Genomic DNA, 20,741 nt, shown 5'->3' with positions numbered 1-20,741 from the left:
TGCTGCGTTGTCCCCAGATTTAAATGCAGCATTCCGGACTCTGCATTTATTGATGTATCCGATGACGGATTCTGTATATTCTTGGAGGTCAATGCCACTGTCACCTGTTGCTGCCTCTCTGAAAATGGCCCACTGTGTGGTTTCAAAACAGTCTTGTAGTGCTTCCGTAGCTCCCTGTGGCCATATTTTGACTTCTTTGACCGTTGGCCTGTCCTGTTTCACCCTGGGTCTGTATGCAGGTGTGAGCATAACCGCCAGGTGGTCAGAGTTGCCGATATGGGGGAGGGGGGCTGCTTTATATGCATCTTTAATGTTTGTGTACACCAGGTCTAGTTTGTTCTTTCCCCTGGTTGCAATGTTCACATGCTGGTAGAATTTAGGCAGAACAGATGTAAGACTTGCCTGGTTGAAATCCCCAGCTGCCATGAAGAAAGCATCGGGATGTTCCCTCTGCTGCTCACTGATGTTGTTGTAGAGCACTGTCATAACATCCTTCACGTCCGCGCTCGGTGGTACATAGACAGCCGTTATGAAGACTGCCGTTAGCTCCCTCGGTAAGTAGAAGGGTCGGCATTTTATAGTCATTAGCTCTACGTGGGGTGAGCAGTAAGTGGAAACCACCACGGCATCCCGGCACCACGATCTATTAACATACACAGCCAGACCGCCCCCCCTTGACTTACCAGCTAGCGAAGCTACTCTGTCAGCTCTGTGTAGCATTAGCCCATCCAGCTGGATCGCAGCGCTCGTGATGTTCTGGTTCAGCCAGGTCTCCATAAGGACGTAGACACAGCAGTTCTTCACGCTACGTTGAGTAGCTCTCCACGCTCTGATGTAGTCCATCTTATTGTCGAGGGAGCGGACATTTGCCAACATGAGTGTAGGCACTGCTGGTGTATATGGATTTAAGACTAGCCTAGCGTAGACTCCTCCGCGCTTCCCCCGCTTCCGCATCCTGCTACACCGCTTGCGGTGATTCGTCACCAATGTTGTTCCAGATGCAGCTGGGGCTTTCCGTGGGCCTACACGGCGCAGAAGTCCCAGCTCGCCCAGAACGCTCCGTAAGTCTTTGTTACAACAAGAAGCTTTGTTGTGAGTGCCCAACAGAAACTGTCGCTCGTACTGCCACACATACATACTCTCTCTCAACACACATTCTCCAGTCACACCACTCGCTCCAATAACACGCGAAAAGCACTGAATTTCCACTGAGAGAGGCCGCTGCAAACACCGGTCGCGCCGCCATCTTGTGGCGAAGAGAGCAGATTATTAGAGAGGATCAGACATAATTGCTTTGCATGGCGTAGTAGACATTAAGGTCCAAACGTCCTACTATTTTTTCTACTTCTACCTTTTATTTTATTGGAAACCTAAATAAGAAATTGCCTTAAAAATCAAAAACCAAATATGCTTATAATATTAGATTAAGCAAGAATAAGAATGGAAGAATGGTGACTAATATATGTTTTACTTCGGAGTCACGTGAGTGACTACGTGAAGAACCTCGTACAGCCGCACGTTCGTCATTACATCAGACGCATTGGTGCAGGCGACCGGTTGGAGCAGCAGAAGCTCCTCCAGCAGTCAAGTTAAAACTTCAGGTAAGTTTGTATTTCTTACCTGCTTTGTTTCCTTGTAGGAACCTCTTGTTCCAGAGGCTTCCTGCCGGATGATTCGCGAGGACCGATGAGGGAACCAGCTATGGGCTGTGGCAAATCCCCGGTTCTTGGCGCGGAAGCGGATAGCTGGAGAATGTCGGGGTCGGTCGCTGACGGGGTTGTCAGTGACTTTCAGGCGCTCCGGGTGCTGGGAGGGTTTCCCTCCGATAGGCAGGTACACACTGGGGTTCCCGGGGAGAGGACCTCCAGTAGACCGGGTGCCGGGAGGGTTTTTCCCCCGATATGAAGATAGATGCTGGGGTTCCCGGGGAGGGGACAGCCAGCAGACTGGATGTCGGGAGGGGTTTTCCCCCGATATACATATAGATGCTGGGGTTCCCGGGTAGGGGAAATCCAGTAGTAATGCGGCTCTCAAACCGCAGGGGTCCCCAGGATAGGGGTTAAATGGACGGCAACGGTCAGCCCTGGTGCTGGTTGTGGTTTTTCCCTCTGGTAATACATATGGACGCTGGGATTCCCGGGGAGGGGAAATCCAGCAGCAATGCGGTGCCCAGACCGCAGAGGTCCTCAAGATATGGGGTAAACCGACCAAAATGGTCAGCCCTGGTGCCGGGAGGGTTCCCTTCCGGGAATGAGAACATTTGGAGGTTTGCCAGGATGGAGCCCCTAATGGAGAGGAGGCTCCATCTAGATACACTCCAACAGCAGGAGTTGTGTCAGTGCGGGATTATGGGAGAGCCGCACCAGCAGCGCCTTGGACAGGACTGCTTCAAGGGGATGCTGAGTCTATTGGCAGTGTTGGGCCTATGGGAGAGCCCGCACTAGCAGCGCCTTGTAACAGGGCTGCTTAATGTCTCCCTCATGGAGGAGAAGAGCATGCCGGGTCTGACGCCAAGGCTGAGGGTATAGCCGTGGAGCATACCCCAAGGGATGAAGGGCACGTGTCAGAGGTACGATTCCTGGCAGCAAGGTTGCCATCCCAACACAATGCAGTGAACTCGCTATCAGGGGACGTTAGAGCCACTCGTCGAATCTTTTATTCAGGTAAGACCTATTTTATTCAGGCAAAACCTGGAGGATGAAGCATAAGCCGTTGGACCAATTAGGCCAACGACAAGGAAGGCTTCATAGTTTTAGTGACAACGCACCCCACGGCTTCATCGGCAGTAAGCGGTTCACTGAATCTGGTAGCAGCATGAAAGCTGACCAGAGTTACTCTACAACTAAGTGACCACGAACAAGTCGGTTAGATTTACACTTGGTTGTACAATACACAAATGATTAAGACATTGTCATCTACTCAGAGGCATTTAACCAGGTAAAACTGGACATTACTAATATTCCAAGCAGGTTGGAATTGGGCCAGAATTGTGTTGAGCCAGGTTCAGTATTTTAGCCAGGTTTGCCTTTGAGACGGGCTCGGAGATATGGGCAGAATTGTCTTTCAAGGCAGGGTCAGAATTATGGCAAGAGTTGTCTTGGGACATGTGAGAATTGTCGGTAACCGGGCCAGTATTGCCGTTCAGGGCAGACACGAAATGATGGCAGGCGTGGCCTGTTCATTATGAAAGAAGGGTGATTAAACTGATTTCATAGGGCTTTCCATGTACAGTGATCATCAGAGATATTTGTAGGCATTGCTATGATGAGGTAATTTAACAGTATGATGACAATAAATCATTCAAAGGACTACTCAGAGTTCAAAAACATTTGTTATGTATTGTCTGGATGATATTTTGACGCTGTATTTGGCTAAAATCCACTGTTTCAGTCTCAAGCTACTTGAGAAATTGTTCTCTATCCAGTTAAATTAAGTTGTTATCAAATGGATAGTTGGAGTCAATAGAAACCTGGAACAGCCTTGTTGTTATAAAGCAGCTTTCTATTCATTAGACTAATTGGCAATGTAATAGATGTGATGCAGCTGTGCAAGTGGGAGAACTGACAGCATGCTTAATGGCAAACTGTAAAGGGCCGTCATTGATATCACGCCTTTGCTATTAGCAGCTGAAGCTACTAAAGTCACTATGATGGACAAACAGAATTCAGCATTGCTCCAGTAGTTGATCAATAAATATGTAATTATATTGCAAAAGGATGCTAATGGCCTAAGGTGGGAAAATGCGAGTCATCTCTAGTTGGAGGTGGAGGAGATGTGCATGAGTTATTAACTCTTCAGTTATTGGTATCAACTATCTATAGACCCTACGTGCATTTTATGGGTTAAAGAGTGATTGAGTGAATATGCATAGCTGCATGCTCAACTTCATGTTGATACACTATGATGGTGGCATATGATAATCACGGGGGTGCAATCAAGTAAAAGAATCCTGTAATAGGTACATAATCTCATTTGCTACTGGAGTATCATCAAGTACAGATCAATGACAACACAGAATGGGTGTTGGACCACACCGTATTTATGAAATTCTGATTCAATTCAACGCCGAATATAGATATGTTGTTTTAATGCTAATTCACAGGTTGCAAAAATGTGTGGCATAACAGTGGTGAAAGATACATTCTCGCTACAAGCATGAGGAATGGTCTTTTATGTCTTCCTCCATTTTGCTTTATGAGTCGGGTCTTGAAATAAAGTTATCAAGAGCCCGCTTTAGGTTCCAGCTGTGGGATTGGTCTATGCAATTTGATTCCCGATTTGTCCACAGGGAGTTGGTGGCGGTGCGACTCACTGTTGCAGCCTGTCTGACTTTTTTTGTCTAGTTAAATGTAGTTGTTTGTGTTTTTTAATAGTGTTTTTAACTGTGTATAAGTGGGGGGCGGGGGGGAAGGGGGAAACTTTTTAAAATCTCTTCCCTGTACGGGAGACCCGATCATTTCCCTATCGGGTCTCCGTTGTCGTTGGGGCCTAGCACCGGGGAGCGGCCCCCAGCCTGAACAACCTGGGGGCTCCAGTCACGGAGCCTGTGGAGCTGCGGACTTACCATCATGGGCTGGCCGGCATCGGAGCGTGGGGAGCGGTGGTGGCTCGCTGCTGCGGCCCGACCACGTAGCTCGGTGGCTCCAGTTGCAGCCGCAGATCCGGTGGACTGGGACATCGGGAGCTCGCGGGTCCGGGTGGAGAGACCGCTTTCCGGAGCTCCCGCAACGCGACTTCTCTAGCCCGTGTCGCGGGTTTGGAACGACCCGGAGCGGGGCCGTACATCGCCCAGCGTGGCTTCATGGCCGTGGGACATTCCAGCGCCCGCCGGGGCCTCCAACTTTGTGACATTTAGACCGGGAGCGGGCCGTACATCGCCCGGCGTGGCCTAAAATGGCCGTGGGACTCACCATCGCCCGCCTGGGGCTTCGACATCGGGAGAGAAATGGAGAACAGGGGAGAGAAAAAACTTTGCCTTCCATCACATTGAGTTCACTGTGATGGATGTTTTTGTAAATTGAATTGTTTGTATGTCTGTAGGAAATTGTCTTTGTTTGTATGGCTGTGGAAACGGAGTTTCGTTTGAGCCTCACTGAGGTTCAAATGACATGTAATAAATATTGATTGATTGATTGATTATATAGTTATTTTAAACATAACTTGCTGGTTCAGCCTGTGGCTCGGGAAATCAGCTGTTGCATGATAAAATCAATTTATGTTCTACAGATTCTCAATAGACTGCCTATGGCTTGGGTTGTCACACCTATTCTTGTATGTATTCACAGCTGGGATAGTACCAAAAAGCAGTACTTTGCTTCTTCAGGAGATGGGACGCGTTTGTTAAATGCTCATGTTAAATTTAAAATGGCACAGATTCCGAGCTATTGTTCATTTTAAATGGTCTTTGACAATATTGAGTTATAGGGTCATTAACTGTGCCAAGGTGCTTTCCATCAGATTTACTGCAGCAAACGAGATCCACTTTGTTGGGTTCACCCTGGAAATCGAGTTAGTAAAGGATATCTTTAACACAAGTTTTCCCAGGACAAGTACAATGCAGTATGGGAGGTTGACATTGTGTTAACACTATTTCACCAGGGGGTTCCAGCTACATTCTTAGCTTTGGCCGGACCTCATTAGGTAGTTATCCTCCTGGCGCTGGTTTAGCGCAACAGGGCACTCGCTACATAATAGTGACAGGAGAGAATAATTTTACTTCGGAGTCACGTGAGTGACTACGTGAAGAAGGGCCGTCCATCTGCGTGCGCGTCATTACGTCTGAACGCAACGCGCGCGACGGACTGGCAGGCACTGTGGCCTCCCAGCCGTCGGGATGAGCAGGTAAGGAAAGTTGAAATCACCTACCTGCGTTCTTTCGGGCTTGAAGTTTTTTTCAGAGCCCAGATGTCGAGGAGACGGCCCGCGGGGATGTCGGCTGCCGAAGACCGCAGCTTTCCAAATAGCGGGCGACGGTCTTGTTCCCGACATTAGCGCCGACAGCAGAATCGGCAGGAGACTTTGCGCGGGAGCAGGAGCTCCGTGGTTGTCCTGCGGGGCGTAATACCACCCGCAAGTCTCTGTACTGTACACTGACAATGACAATTAAATTGAATCTGAATCTGAATCTGAGGGATACCCTCCCTCAACGGAGAGCGGCTGAGGACGACTTCTCCCACATAGAGCAACGCTTCCCGACATTAGCTCCGACAGCAACATTAGCTCCGACAGCAAAATCGGCAGGAGTAGTGCTCCAACAATGATCTGCTCCAGCCCGGGGCCTACAGGAGTGCCGGTGCCGGGAGCCTCGCACATGGGGCAGCCCAATGTCTTCCCCATTGGAGGGGGAACTACATGTGGAAGAAACCACTCTGAATCAGAGTACAAAGAAGAGGGGGGGAAACCTTCCCAGGGACAAGCAGAAGAAAGGAAGTAAGTAAGTAAGTTTTACTTATATTGCACTGTTTAAGTCAACACCAAAATGCTTTACATAAAAGGAATAATAAGCTTCCATATAAACAAACGGAAAATAAGTGCTTCTGCAATCATCCAGGTTCCACTGGCTGCTTCCCTGGATGGAATCTAGCTCTTGACAGCCTGGGTATTATGGAGAACCAGCAGGCAGCAGCACCTGTTTTCAGGGCTGCACAAATGCCTCCTTCTCTGAGGAGAGGAACATTCATGGTCCATTTCAGTCTGACCAAAGCTAGAATCTCATTTAGGTCCACTGGAAGGGCGATGTCAGCACAGATATCCTCAGGGCTGCCTACGAACCTGACTCTCAGTGGAGGGGAGTGTGAATGATCTCGAATTTAAAGTATGAACATACTGAAGCATGCATATGGCTTCAAGAGCCAGCAGTTGGCAGAATATCCGCATAGGCGACAACACACCCCACACCTCCATAGGGGGGTAAGCGGTTCACTGAATCCGGTGGTAGCTTGAAAGCTGGGCACGGAAATATGATCAGAGTCGTCTTTCAAGGCAGACTCAAAACAATGGCCAGAATTGTCCTACAAGGCAGGTTCAGTATGATGAGGTTCAGACTAGACCCAAGCAGAGGTCAGGAGAAACATGGAATCCACACTTCCTTACCAGTCCTGCTCCCAATCAAGGAGAGAAAAGGAACCCGCATCAGGGGCCTTTGGGCTTACCACAAGACCACCGGTAGCCATGGAGGTAGGTGGGTCTGGGTTTACTGAAACAAGGGATTGTGGACCAGTTACATGTTGGTAATTTACTCTTGTGTTCTTGTTCAAAATGACAATAACATGAATTTTCAGAATTGGTTTTAAAACAGATAATAACATGTGATTATTTTTACTGCACAACATATACAGGTTCCAAGCAGACTTGGAACTTGGACTGGAATTGTCACTTCATCCAGGTTCAACTCATTTGTGCAGTAAAACTTTTAGAAACAGTAATTTTGTCACGGGCTAACTACTGTTTTATAGGAGCTTCCTATAAAATGGTCACATGGCATGCATCGACGTCAAAGATGCATACTATTCGGTGTCTATTCACTAAGAACAGGAGATATTTGAAGTTTAACTGGATGGTATGGATCTGCCAAATGGGTTGGCATTCATCAGCTCCTAGACTATTGACAAAACTACGGAAACCAATTCTGGGCCTACAAAAGTCTCAGAACCACATAGTAATGGCATATTTGGACTATTTCATTTTGGAGTCACCAAGAATTGGCAGAAGCATCAGTCAAAGCAAACCAAAACCCCGTTTGATAGAACCTCATCCATCCAGTTAAATCAAAATTGACACCTACAAGGGTAATTGATTACCCAGAATTTACTATCAAAAACAGTAAATATGTTGGTGACTTTGACTAGGGGCAAACGACTATATAAATCAAGCCTGCTATGACCTGATAGTCAAATACTAGCCATCTATCAGGCAAACAGCGAGTGTAATTGGCAAATAGTAGCTGCATTTCCAGCAGAACGTACGGGCCTTTGCATTACCAGAATTTACAGCGAGCAAAGGAACAAACACTCAGATTCCATGCAGGCCAAATTGGCAAAACTATGGATTGCCAGCAGAGGCCCTTGTTGAATAACTATGGTGGATAACGAACGTAAGGAAACTAAAAGTAAAATTTGCTTGAAAGCCATCGAGGGTTCTTCAGACCTATGCAAGCGGCTAAGGATGGGGAGCCACTAACACAGTCTAGAGCTGTGGGGGCAGATGGAATGAGCAGGAGTCTGTAATTCCCCAACATATGGAATCAATTACCCAGAATTGTTGGGGGCACAATTTGGACTCAAGGGTTTCTGTAGCAATATACAACCGGTGCTTGTTCAAATTCAGATTGATAACACCACTGTGGTGCCACATATCCATTAACAAGGGTGGTGTAAAATCTGTATCTTACGACAGATTGTCGAACCTCATTTGGCACTGGTGTATCAAGAGGAATATTTGGGAAATCTACGAGGTAGATATAACACGGTGACAGATGCTGGATCACGAATGTTTAATAACAACACAGAATGGATGTTGAATCAGGCAGTATTTAACAAAATAAATACACGATTTGACATACCAGATATTGATCTATTTGCATCTAGACATAGAAACATAGAAACATAGAAATTAGGTGCAGGAGTAGGCCATTCGGCCCTTCGAGCCTGCACCGCCATTCAATATGATCATGGCTGATCATCCAACTCAGTATCCCGTACCTGCCTTCTCTCCATACCCCCTGATCCCCTTAGCCATAAGGGCCACATCTAACTCCCTCTTAAATATAGCAATGAACTGGCCTCAACTACCCTCTGTGGCAGGGAGTTCCAAGGATTCACCACTCTCTGTGTGAAAAAATGCTTCTCATCTCGTTTTTTCCAGGATTTCCCCTTTATCCTTAAGCTGTGACCCCTTGTCCTGGACTTCCCTAACATCGGGAACAATCTTCCTGCATCTAGCCTGTCCAACCCCTTAAGAATTTTGTAAGTTTCTATAAGATCCCCTCTCAATCTTCTAAATTCTAGAGAGTATAAACCAAGTCTATCCAGTCTTTCTTCATAAGACAGTCCTGACATCCCAGGAATCAGTCTGGTGAACCGTCTCTGCACTTCCTCTATGGCAATAATGTCCTTCCTCAGATTTGGAGACCAAAACTGTACGCAATACTCCAGGTGTGGTCTCACCAAGACCCTGTACAACTGCAGTAGAACCTCTCTGCTCCTATACTCAAATCCTTTTGCAATGAAAGCTAACATACCATTCGTTTTCTTTACTGCCTGCTGCACCTGCATGCCTACCTTCAATGACTGGTGTACCATGACACCCTAGAGCTGTCTGGCTGCATCTCCCCCTTTCCCCAATGGGCCACCATTAGATAAATAGTCTGCTTTGGACTCGAGTTTTTGCCACCAAAATGCAAAACCTCACATTTATCCACATTATACTGCATCTGCCAAACATTTGCCCATTCACCCAGCCTATACAATGCACCTTGCAGTCCCATAGCATCCTCCTCCCAGCTAACACTGCCCCCCAGTTAGTGTCATCCGCAAATTTGGAGATATTGCCTTCAATTCCCTCATCCAGATCATTAATATATATTGTAAATAGCTGGGGTCCCAGTACTGAGCCTTGGGGTACCCCACTAGTCACTGCCTGCCATTTTGAAAAGGACCCGTTTACTGCTACTCTTTGCTAGACTAAACCATCAGTTTCCCAGATATGTGTCCTGCAAGCAGGATCCAGGAGCAAAGGCAGTGGATGCTTTCTCCCTCAATTGGGGAGAATTGTTTATGCATGCTTTCCGCAAATTTGTCTCACAAACCGATGCTTGACCAAAATCAAGCAAGACTAAGCCACAGGCATATTGGTAGTGCCAGATTGGCCTACTCAAGCCTGGTTCCCAAAAATTTTAGGAACTATAGTCCAGTCAGTTATGGCTGTACCCAAGAGCAGGGACCTCCTAGTGAACCCAGTTACAGGGAGTAATCATCCCCTACACGAACGTATTAACTTGTTGGTCTGCAGATTCTGAGGAGGCCATTTCAAGGCATAGGACTGTCCGAACAAATACAACACAGTTCGGATAACAAATGTCTTGGAGTTATTCTATCAACTCTGTACTATAACTATAAACAAAGTTATAGTGCAATCTATAGTGCCAGAGGTGCACTCTTCTCCTATCTGATGCTGGAAGCAGGGCACGGGTCGATAGGAACGCACCCATTTACAACCAAATTCATGAAGGGAATTTACAATTTAATACCTCTAAGACTAAGGTACACGGACACATGGGATGTGAGCGTGGTACTAACCCTACTTTCACAGTGGGGACCGCCTATAACTAACCCTGAAGGTGGTATGCTGACAAAGAGTCCAGACACTGCAGAAGCTACGGTTGGACCACATCACCACCAATATGAACAACATAACATTCGTAATCAGGAATCTGATAAAAACATAGTAGGCCAGGGATGCCAGGGATGGAGATCCAGTTCTTCGCATATCCAGAGGACCTATGGTTGTGTGTGTGGTAACATACTAACACCACTATCTGAGAGTTACGGAGAACCACAGAGGCTCAGAACAGACCAGAAGGTGTTAACACAAACCATCTCGAGATGGTCAAAGAGGGTAATGGCGGTAACAGAGTGAACATTCATATGGCTAAATCTCACTCCACCAGGGCTGCATCTACGTCGGCAGCAAGAGCAATGGACGTGCCTCTTGATGACATCCTAGTGGCTGCAGGATGGACGAATGAAATACGGTCCACTGGTTTGATAACAAACCTATTACCAGACTGGGGCTGTTTGCACGTACCATTTTAAGTTCTGTCCCTTAGTTTACCCCCAAGGTTGGGAGGGGGAACAAGTTTTAAAAACTTTTCTTTCATTTGAAGCATCAGTGTCTTTACTTAACTACGTAATGTCTGAATGCTTTAATGATTACACGCATCCATGGTCAAGCCATTCAGTGTGTGACGCCTGGATTCGTAACCGGCGTAATATCACAGATCTTTGAAATCTTCATGCAGTCACTCACGTGACTCCGAAGTAAAATAGTAAGATTACACGAGAACTTACCAGTTTGAAGTTTGATCTTGATTTTATGAGGAGTTACGATGAGCGATTACGTGCCCACCGCTCCCACCTTCATACTATCAAGGTCACATGGAAGTTCTAGTTTCTTCAATCTTACTATTCTCAGGTCTTCTTTTTATCTGTGATTTAACACCGCTGCTTTGAAGATTGACGCGTACGCAGACGGACGGCCCTTCTTCACGTAATCGTCAAGGTCACCAAGAGCTTCAAGACTCTGAGCTAGCTATGATTGTTAGTTACAAAAAACGTTATAAGAATGTATCTGTTCAGATCTTGCCAGGTGTTAAAATGGAGTTGAGTTATGCAGGAGTAGATACAGATCCGGATCTCACTCCACCAGGGCTGCTATAACAGCAGCAACAAGGGTTAATTATGTTCCGCTGGACCACATCGTAACGGCTGTAGCATGGTCAAACAAACAAATTTTCAAATTTTATAATAACCCGTTGCCAGACCAGGGGTATTTATCAACTTTATTTTACGTTCTGTTATAGGTTCCATCCGGATGAGAGATGTGACTATTGTTATTACTTTATTTAACAGCATCTGCATGTTTAAATCTATGTCGTGACTATGCATTATGAATGTTTTCCCTCATTTGTCAATGAGGCAGTTGTGGTTATGTTGACTTGTTTCTCACGGCATGATATCACAGAGCTTTGAAATCTTCACGTAGTCACTCACGTGACTCCGAAGTAAAATAATAAGATTAAACGAGAACTTACCAGTTTGAAGTTTGATCTTTATTTTATGAGGAGTTACGATGAGGGATTATGTGGCCTCTGCTCTCAAACTCTATAAAGGTCATCTGGTAGTTCTAGTCTTCCTTCATCTTACTATTATACTTCAGACACTATTATCTGCGATTTCACACCGCTGCTTTGAAGATTGACGCACGTGCGGCTGTACGGGGTTCTTCACGTAGTCCCTTATCGTAACTCCTCATAAAATAAAGATCAAACTTCAAACTGGTAAGTTCTCGTTTAATCTTACTATTCTGGATGCTAAAACAAATTGGAGGCTTTCAAAATTTTCATGCAGCACAAATAGTCGAGAATGGGAAAAGGTTAATTGGATATGCACTGAGTGAAATAAAAACATATGACCTAAGTAGAAAATGATTTAAATAACATTTCTGAATGATTACTTCGAGAGACTGTGAGGTATGAGCTGGGTTAGTGCAGTTTCCATGGTTGACTTTGTTTCCCAATTATCAAAGACAACTTCTGCTTCAACCAGCACTTGGCCTTAGTTTCCTTGCTTTGTTCCTTGCTCAATTATCCCGCATTCATTAAATCTTTAACCATCCCTGCCTAAGTAACCATTTAATTTTGTTTTTCTTTACAGCTCCGGAAGTTCTCAGTGCACACCAGTACACTCAACAGTGCGACACATGGAGCATAGGAGTCATTATGTATACATTGTAAGAAAATTAATATAAACTTTACATGGGATTAATGAGTTGTATATAGTACTAATAATGTGTATATATATATATATGTTCAAATAATATGTACATACAATGTTAATTAGCGATTCCTTAATCCTCAATGCAATCCTTAACAGCATTGAAGTTTAGAGGGATCTTAGAGTCCAAGTCCATTGCTCGCTGAAGATGGCAAAACAAGTAGATAGGCTGATTAAGAAGGTGTATGGTATGTTTGGCTTTTTTGCTAAGGACATTGAATGTAAGAGTTAGGGAGTCATGATGCAGCTCTATAGGACTTTGTTCAGACACTTTGTTGTGACCACTAGTTAAAGGCCTCCAGTTCAAAAGTCAACTTTTCACCGTCACCCATCATTTATTCCATGAAGCCAATTCTTTATCCCGTCGACTAGCTCTCCCTGGATCCCATGCAATCTAACCTTCCAGAGCAGCCTACCGTGTTGAACCTTATCAAATGCCTTGTTGGTCCATATAGACAACATCTACAGCTTTGCCCTCATCAATGTTTTTGATTACTTCTTCACAGAACAATCATTTTCATAAGGCACGATCTTTAATATAACATCCCAACTTGTATATTCAGTTCTGCCCTGGTTTGACTTCCCAAAATGCCTCACATTTATTCTGGATTAAACTCCATTTTTACCATTAGCAATTCCTTCTTGCCCACCTGATCATGATCCCACTGTAACTCTTGGTAACCATCGTTATAACTCATAATCTATTTTGGTGTCATCCACAAACTTGCTAATTGTGCCTTGTACATTCTTGTCGAGGTCATTAATGTAGAACTGCAGCAGGCCAGATGCTGGAAAACAAACAAAAACAGAAAATGCTGGAATGTCCCAAAGGTCAAGCAGTATATGTGGGAAGAGAAGCCGTCTTCAGCATAAAAGTTTAAATTTGTTTCTCTTTCTTCAGATGCTGTTCGATCTATTGAGTATTTCTGTTTCTGTTCAGATAGAATTGGCACAAGTTCTTCATGCCTCAGCAAGCATTTCCATCATTGTACAATTTCCAGGTTAATGTATGTAATGAAATTATTTTCAAAACCACATTCTGATGAATATGAAGTCCTTTACATTCTGGAATTTGATGTTTTTTAAATCGTTTAACATATTTTGTGCAGTAGAATATTCAGCTACAAAAGGAGAAAATTCTACTAAGAAGACTTTTGACTGCTTCCAAGATTATTTTTTCTATTCTTCTCCTTTTCAAGACTCTTTGATTTTATAACACGTAGATACAATCTAATTGGCAGTTTTCTTGAAACCATTTTCTGTATTTTGAGGTGTGATATATGCGTTTTAAATTTTGAGCCAATCAGCAATAAATAGTGCCCAGTGAATGATGGCTAACATGTTGGAAATATGCAACAAGGATTGTGAAGTAAATTGAATGAAGGGCATGCATACATGAAATGTTTAAGAATGTACATCTCCACATTGGTTTATTCTGAACGTGGGGAATAAATGGGTGATTTAGGCACTTTTGATGTAAACGCAACAAAACATTCAGCATCATCCACAATCTTTCCTAAAATGTTTACCTTTCTCCCCAACAAAATACTCTGTAAACTTCCCTCCAAGCTTCCTGTCATTATGGCACTAATGAAAATGTACTCGGCACAGCATCATGAAGTTCTGCACGAAAGGTTGTATCGCACACTGCAGAGTGTCCATCAATAGTGACTCTCAGATACCGTTCTCAGTTTACAGTGATACACTGATAACTTTTCCCCTTGTCATAATGTACACATTGTAGTTTTATTGATTGTTAAAGCTATAAAGATGATGATGATATATTTGCCATGTGAACTTCTTCAAAGGTAAACATGGCCTGTTGAAAATGTTTGCACCTATGGAGTGCATTGCTTGTATGTCAGTTCAGAATCAAAAGCCATAGAGTATAATGAAAATAAAAGGTTACATTGTTAAAGCACAAAAGAACAAAATATAAAAGTCAACAGCGTTTTGCTGCTGATTGTTCCAAAATTAAAATTGAATGGTATTATTTTCCAAAGATTTTGACTTCAAAATAATTTGATGCGAGAAAGATTGAGATTTACTTTGTCCTATTGTCCTATAAAGCATCACATTACTGAACTGGACTGTATAGTGCCTTGAATTCAAAATGAATCCTCAATTACCTACTCATCATATCTGTGTCAGGAAGGTATGCATAAGAGCTACATTTCTTGGGTTATGAAGCCTTCTGAATCCAGATCATTAAGTGGCTTAGATAAGCAAATAATGGAAAATATAATTGCATTCTTTCCATGCAGGCTCTCCGGAGCACCACCATTTGTGGCAAACTCAGAAGAGAAGCTTGCTGAATTGATAAACAGAGGGGAGCTTCACCTAGACAGCTCAGTTCTACAAAAGATTAGTGATGGTGGTAAGTAAAAAACATTGTATAATTTTTGGGCTTCTATTTAGAGCAAAGTCAATGTTGGGCTTGTGGAGATTGAAAGCATGTGGAATGTCATTGTGCGAAGGGTTTAGATGGGGTGGAATTTGTCAAATGTATTCAGGAGAGTTCATGACAAGGCAGTTGGACGTAACACAGCTTTGGTGATGAGGGAAATTGAGGCTCTGGTGATGAGTAAGAAGGAGGCATGGGGCAGGTATAAACAGATGCGATCAAGTGTATCCCTGGAAGAGTTTTGGGAACTGAGGAGCAAGCTAAAAAAGGAAATCATGAGGGCAAAAAGAGGACAGGAGATAGCTCTGGAAGATGACAGTTAGTATTTCGATTAAGGAGGTGCTGAAGGTCCTGACACATATCCATGACCGATCAGACATATCCTATGGGAAGCTCGAGAAGAGATTGCATGAGCCCTAGCTGAGATTTACTAGTCGTCATTATATTCAGATGAGATGCAAGAAAACTGGAGCTTGGCAAATGTTGTGCATCCATTCCAGAAAGGCTACAGGGAAAAGCTAGGGAACTACAGGCCAGTGAGCCTGACATATGTAGTCAGAAAGCATTTGAGGGATAAGATATACATGTATTTAGATGGATAATGACTGATTAGAGATAGTCAGCATGGTTTTGTATGTGGGAGGTCATGCCTCACGAACCTGATTGTTTTGAACATGTGACCAAAAAGGCTGAGGGCAGAGCTGTACACGTTGTACATATGGATTTCAGCATGGCATTTGACAAAGTTCAGCATGGTAAGCTGCTCTGGAAGGTTAAATTGCATAGGATCCAAGGAGAGATAGCTGAATGGATAGGAGATTGGTTTCATGGAAGGAAACAGAGGGTGGAGGGGGGGTTTTCAGATAGGAGGCCTCTGACTAGTGGTGTGCCTCAGGGTTCACTGCTGGGCTCACTACTGGGCCCATTGCTGTTTGTCATCTATATCAATGATTTAGATGAGAACATGCATGGCATGATTAGCAAGTTTCCAGACGACACCAAAGTGGGTGGTATTGTAGATGGTGAAGAAGGGTATCAAAGATTACAGGATCCTGATCGGTTCGGCAGGTGGGCTGAGGAATGGTTGATGGAATTTATTGCAAAGAAATGTAAGTTGTTGCTTTTTGGGAAGACTAATGTGGACAGAGAATACACAGTGAGTGGTCGGGCTTTGGGGTGTGTTCTGGAGCAGAGGGATCTAGGAGTACAGGTGCATAGTTCCTTGAAAGTGGCGTCACAGGCGGATAGGGTGGTCAAGAAGGCTTTTGGCACATTTGCCTTCATCAGTCAGAGTATTGAATATAGAAGTTGGGAGGTGATGTTGCAGTTATATAAGTTGGTGAGGCCACATTTAGAGTATTGTATTCAGTTTTGGTCACCATGTTATCGGAAAGGTGTTGTCGAGCTTGAAACGGTTCATGAAGATTTGCCATGACTCGATGGACTGAGCTATAGGGAGAGGTTGAGCAGGCTAGGGCTTTATTCCTTGGAGCGCAGGAGGATGAGGGGTGATCTTATAGAGGTGTACAAAATCATGAGAGGAATAGATCGGGTAAGTTGGGGAATCAAGAACCAGAGGGCATAGGTTAAATGTGAGGGGGGGAAGATTTAATGTGAATTTGTGGGGTGATTTTTTTACATACATGGGTGGTGGGTGTGTGGAACACGTTGCCAGAGGGAGTAGTTGAGGCAGGCAGGCTTGTATCCACTGGAATTTAGAAGGATGAGGATATTATAGAAACTTATAAAAGGACTCGACAAGCTAGATGCAATGTTGGGCGAGTCCAGAACCAGGGGCCACAGTCTTAGAATAAAGGGAGGTCATTTAAGACTAAGGTGAGAAAAAACGTTTTCACCCAGAGAGTTGTGAATTTATGGAATTCCCTGCCACAGAGGGCAGTGGAGGCCAAGTCACTGGGTGGATTTAAGATAGTTCGTTAGAGCTCTAGGGGCTAGTGGAGTCAAGGGATATGGGGAAAAGGCAGGCACGGGTTATTAGCTCTTGAACAACTTGAACAACCAGAGCGGTTCATTAGCAAAGTTTGTTTTAAAGATATGCAGGCCACTGAAGCAGCAGAAAATGCTCATACTTAAATTGTGTTGACAACTCATAGAGCAAATTACTGAGCTACAGAACAAATTTGCAGTGGTAGTAATGATGGCCCCAATCACATTGGAGGCAGCCAACGGCCTCACGGAACAGCTGACCACAGCCTGTGCGATTTTGATTATTATAAACGTAGAAACATAGAAATTAGGTGCAGGAGTAGGCCATTCGGCCCTTCGAGCCTGCACCGCCATTCAATATGATCATGGCTGATCATCCAACTCAGTATCCCGTACCTGCCTTCTCTCCATACCTTCTGATCCCCTTAGCCACAAGGGCCACATCTAACTCCCTCTTAAATATAGCCAATGAACTGGCCTCAACTACCCTCTGTGGCAGAGAGTTCCAGAGATTCACCACTCTCTGTGTGAAAAAAGTTTTTCTCATCTCGGTTTTAATGGATTTCCCCCTTATCCTTAAGCTGTGACCCCTTGTCCTGGACTTCCCCAACATCGGGAACAATCGGGAACAATCTTCCTGCATCTAGCCTGTCCAACCCCTTAAATAGAGAGGGTGCAGTTTAGTTTGTTATTGATTTAAAGAAATTAAGTTTAATTTCCAGTTGCCTTTTCAGGAAAGAATGAATGTTGCATACAATAAATGTTAAAGTACTGTTCTTTATATCTTTGTTTCCATCATCAAATGAACCCTTTTATGTTTTCTACAAAACTGCATGGATAAATAGTGTTCAGCTTTTCTATTTCTTGTAAACGATGTTGCTGAAACGTCAGGTTTACTAAGTTTTCCTTGTTCTACTTGCAGCAAAGGATGTGCTCTCACGTCTCCTCAAAGTGGATCCTGCCCATAGAATCACAGCCAATGAGCTCCTTGACAACCCATGGGTCACGGTAAAGCACAGGCTGATCATTTCAGAATTTCTATCGATTTTGGGGAACGGAGGGATCTGGATCACGTTCAGGCAGAGGAGATTAGTTTAACTTGGCATCATGCTCAGCACGGACATTGTGGGCCGAAGGGCCTGTTTAGTTTAGTTTAGTTTAGTTTAATGTCATGTGTATCGAGGTACACAGTGAAAATCTTTTGTTGCGTGCTGTCCAGTCAGTGGAAAGACAATACATGATTACAATCAAGACATTTTTGGACGACTACATGTTGAAAATTTTTCTGTGATATTGGCGACAATTTTTGCTGTCGTAGGTGTTGTCGTAGGTGTTGTCATAGGTTGTCGCCAGGTGTCGTGGGTGAATTCCATTAAAACTAGTCCCTGGCAGCCCCCTAAAGAGTCGTCTAAGTGGGACAGGCCCTTTACGATGTATAGATAATGTTTAGTGCAAAGTAAAGTAAAGTCCAATCAAAGATAGTCCGACAGCCACCATTGAGGTCGATAGAATGTTAAGGATTGCTCTCTAGTTGTGGCAGGATGATTCAGTTGCTTGATAACAGTTGGGAAGAAACTGTCCCTGATTCTGAAGGTGTGCTTTTTCACACTACCTTTTGCCCAATGGGAGAGGGGAGAAGAGAATTCATGATCTGTATTGTTCTATGTTCTATTAGATATGAAAGACATTCTGCGGGATCACTTACTGCATACAGAAGAGCTTTTCCAAATGCATTCATACATTTCAGCTGCTTTTGCATGCAGGGCCATGTATTACAGTGGATTCCATAATCTGGCCACTATTTTTGTAATTGAAGATTAATTCTTAATGATTCGTGCATCTGAACACCTTAATTATTTTGTCTGCTCTTTATTTCAATATTTTCTGTCATTAACATGAACTACGCATTTTTGTCCTTGATCGATTCTCCATCATTCGGCTCAATTATTTAATTTTCATTCTTTTACAGTAATCTTTTTTACACAGCATTGAGCATAATTTGAAAATTTGAACTTTATTTGCATTTAGAGCTTCAAGCTCTTGTGCAAATCTGTGCTTCCAGGACCCTGTGGATTTGGGGTATTTAGCTCATAATGTGAAATCAGAACTTGTCAATATGCATATGTTGGATTGATGAAGTAAGGTTTGATCCAGTACATTGCTTATTTTTATTGTATTGATCCCATCCTTCAAACCATACTTTTTTTTGTAGGGTACATAGCCTATTGGTTATGGTAGTGGGCTGTAAATGGGGTATTTGTGAATCTAGGATCTAACATAACAGGACATAATGCTGAATTAGATAAATCTGATAATTTAATGCTGACTATGACGTGTACTTGACTCCTAAGTCACCTAATTTCCTTATGCCGATCTCTAACGGGTAGTAAATACTGCCTATTGTTCCAAACCAAGGAAATAAAATAAATGATATTTTGTTTTGTCTTTATTTTGGATATTATTGCATTATTTTATTTTTTATAAAGGCTGGTCGCAACAGAAAAAATGAAGTGATTAGTGTTTCTAAGATGTGTGAAGTCTGTTTGAAATACGTTTTCCAAATATCTAGAGATCCATTTTTCAGCTGGCCTGGGGTGGTTTTGCATCCAACATCACATCTAGTAATTGATTCCCAACAGGTTTTTTAATACAAGCATAATTTTTCCCCATGAATTGTGAGATGTGTTACTTCAAAATAATTTAAATTGTTACATTTATTTCACACGTCACTAGAATCTTTCTTTCATCCAAGGAGAAAGATCCTACTTTTTCTATTGTATTGGGTGCTTATTCGAGTACAGATGCTTATTTCAGGATGTCACTTAGGAAATGCAAAAATATTAATGGTGAAAGTTTTTATGGAATAAAAGGTAATTTATGGGTACTATCCTTAGATTTACATTTAATAAGGTTGTGGCATATTCATCAATGACAGAACTATTGAACTTTGTTTATGATTTACTCTCACTTCAGGCAAACAATTGTAATTCATCTCCAAAGTCAGTAAATTAACATTTGCTACTTCTCATTGGAGTTAGTGTTTTATCCTGAGCACAAAGTATAATCAAGAATGTTAAATGTTATAATCGTCAGAGCATAATCACAACTAGTGAGAAAGGACAGTGACATGTTTTAATTTACTGCCATACTAAAGTCACAAAACATAATCCTTGAATTCCAGGGTGATACAGCCACACAAAGACCATCCAATGTGCTTGAAATGATGAAGCAGTGGAAAGATGACCTGGATGGAGATGAAGAAGGATTAAATTCAAATATTTCTCTACCAAGCAGTGTTTGCCAAAATAGACGGACTAGCCAAGAAGATGGAGAGAGTCCTACCAGCAGCAATTATGTCTCTGATAGTTCCAGAGAAATTGATGCTGGCAGTAATCAGCCCTACACTCCAGCAAAGCAGGTAAAAATTGCTTGCAAAGATTAAATGGAAAAAATATCAAAGGAGGAGCTCTCATTCAGCCCCTCAGGTGGATAGTTCTGGATAGATTTGGAAAATTATTTTTGAATGTGTGATTCTTGTTCATAGCTGGTCTTGGAATCATTGGATCATGTTGCACCGAAATAGGCCTTTCAGCCCAACGTCCATGCCGATCAAGATGCCCATCTGAGCTAGTCCCATTCACCAGCTTTTGGCCCATATCCCTCACAATCTTTTCTATCTATGTAGATGTTCAAATATATTTTAAATGATGTCAAAGTACATGCTTCAACTAGTTTCTCCAGTAGCTCGCTCCATATCCCCACCACCCACTGTCGGTCATAGATTGCGTGGGGAAAAATTGCCCATCGGGTTACTTTTTATATCTTTCCTCTCTCGTCTT

The 20,741-nt window shown here is 43.4% G+C and overlaps 1 protein-coding gene across 12 annotated transcripts in view; it reads left to right on the top strand.

Annotated features, from left to right (window-relative positions):
• Nucleotides 1-20,741, top strand: part of stk33 (serine/threonine kinase 33) — a 149,963-nt gene that overhangs the window by 97,860 nt on the left and 31,362 nt on the right. For all 12 annotated transcript variants that reach the window (XM_055649914.1, XM_055649907.1, XM_055649912.1 and 9 more), the window contains 4 exons: nt 12,432-12,507; nt 14,816-14,928; nt 17,825-17,910; nt 20,084-20,320. In XM_055649914.1, coding sequence (XP_055505889.1) covers nt 12,432-12,507; nt 14,816-14,928; nt 17,825-17,910; nt 20,084-20,320 — 512 coding nt within the window. The remainder of the gene's footprint in view (nt 1-12,431; nt 12,508-14,815; nt 14,929-17,824; nt 17,911-20,083; nt 20,321-20,741) is intronic.

The sequence above is a fragment of the Leucoraja erinacea genome, chromosome 18 (assembly GCF_028641065.1).
Source record: "Leucoraja erinacea ecotype New England chromosome 18, Leri_hhj_1, whole genome shotgun sequence".
NCBI classification, from domain to species: Eukaryota; Metazoa; Chordata; class Chondrichthyes; order Rajiformes; family Rajidae; genus Leucoraja; species Leucoraja erinaceus.
This window is presented reverse-complemented; position numbering and strand designations above follow the sequence as displayed.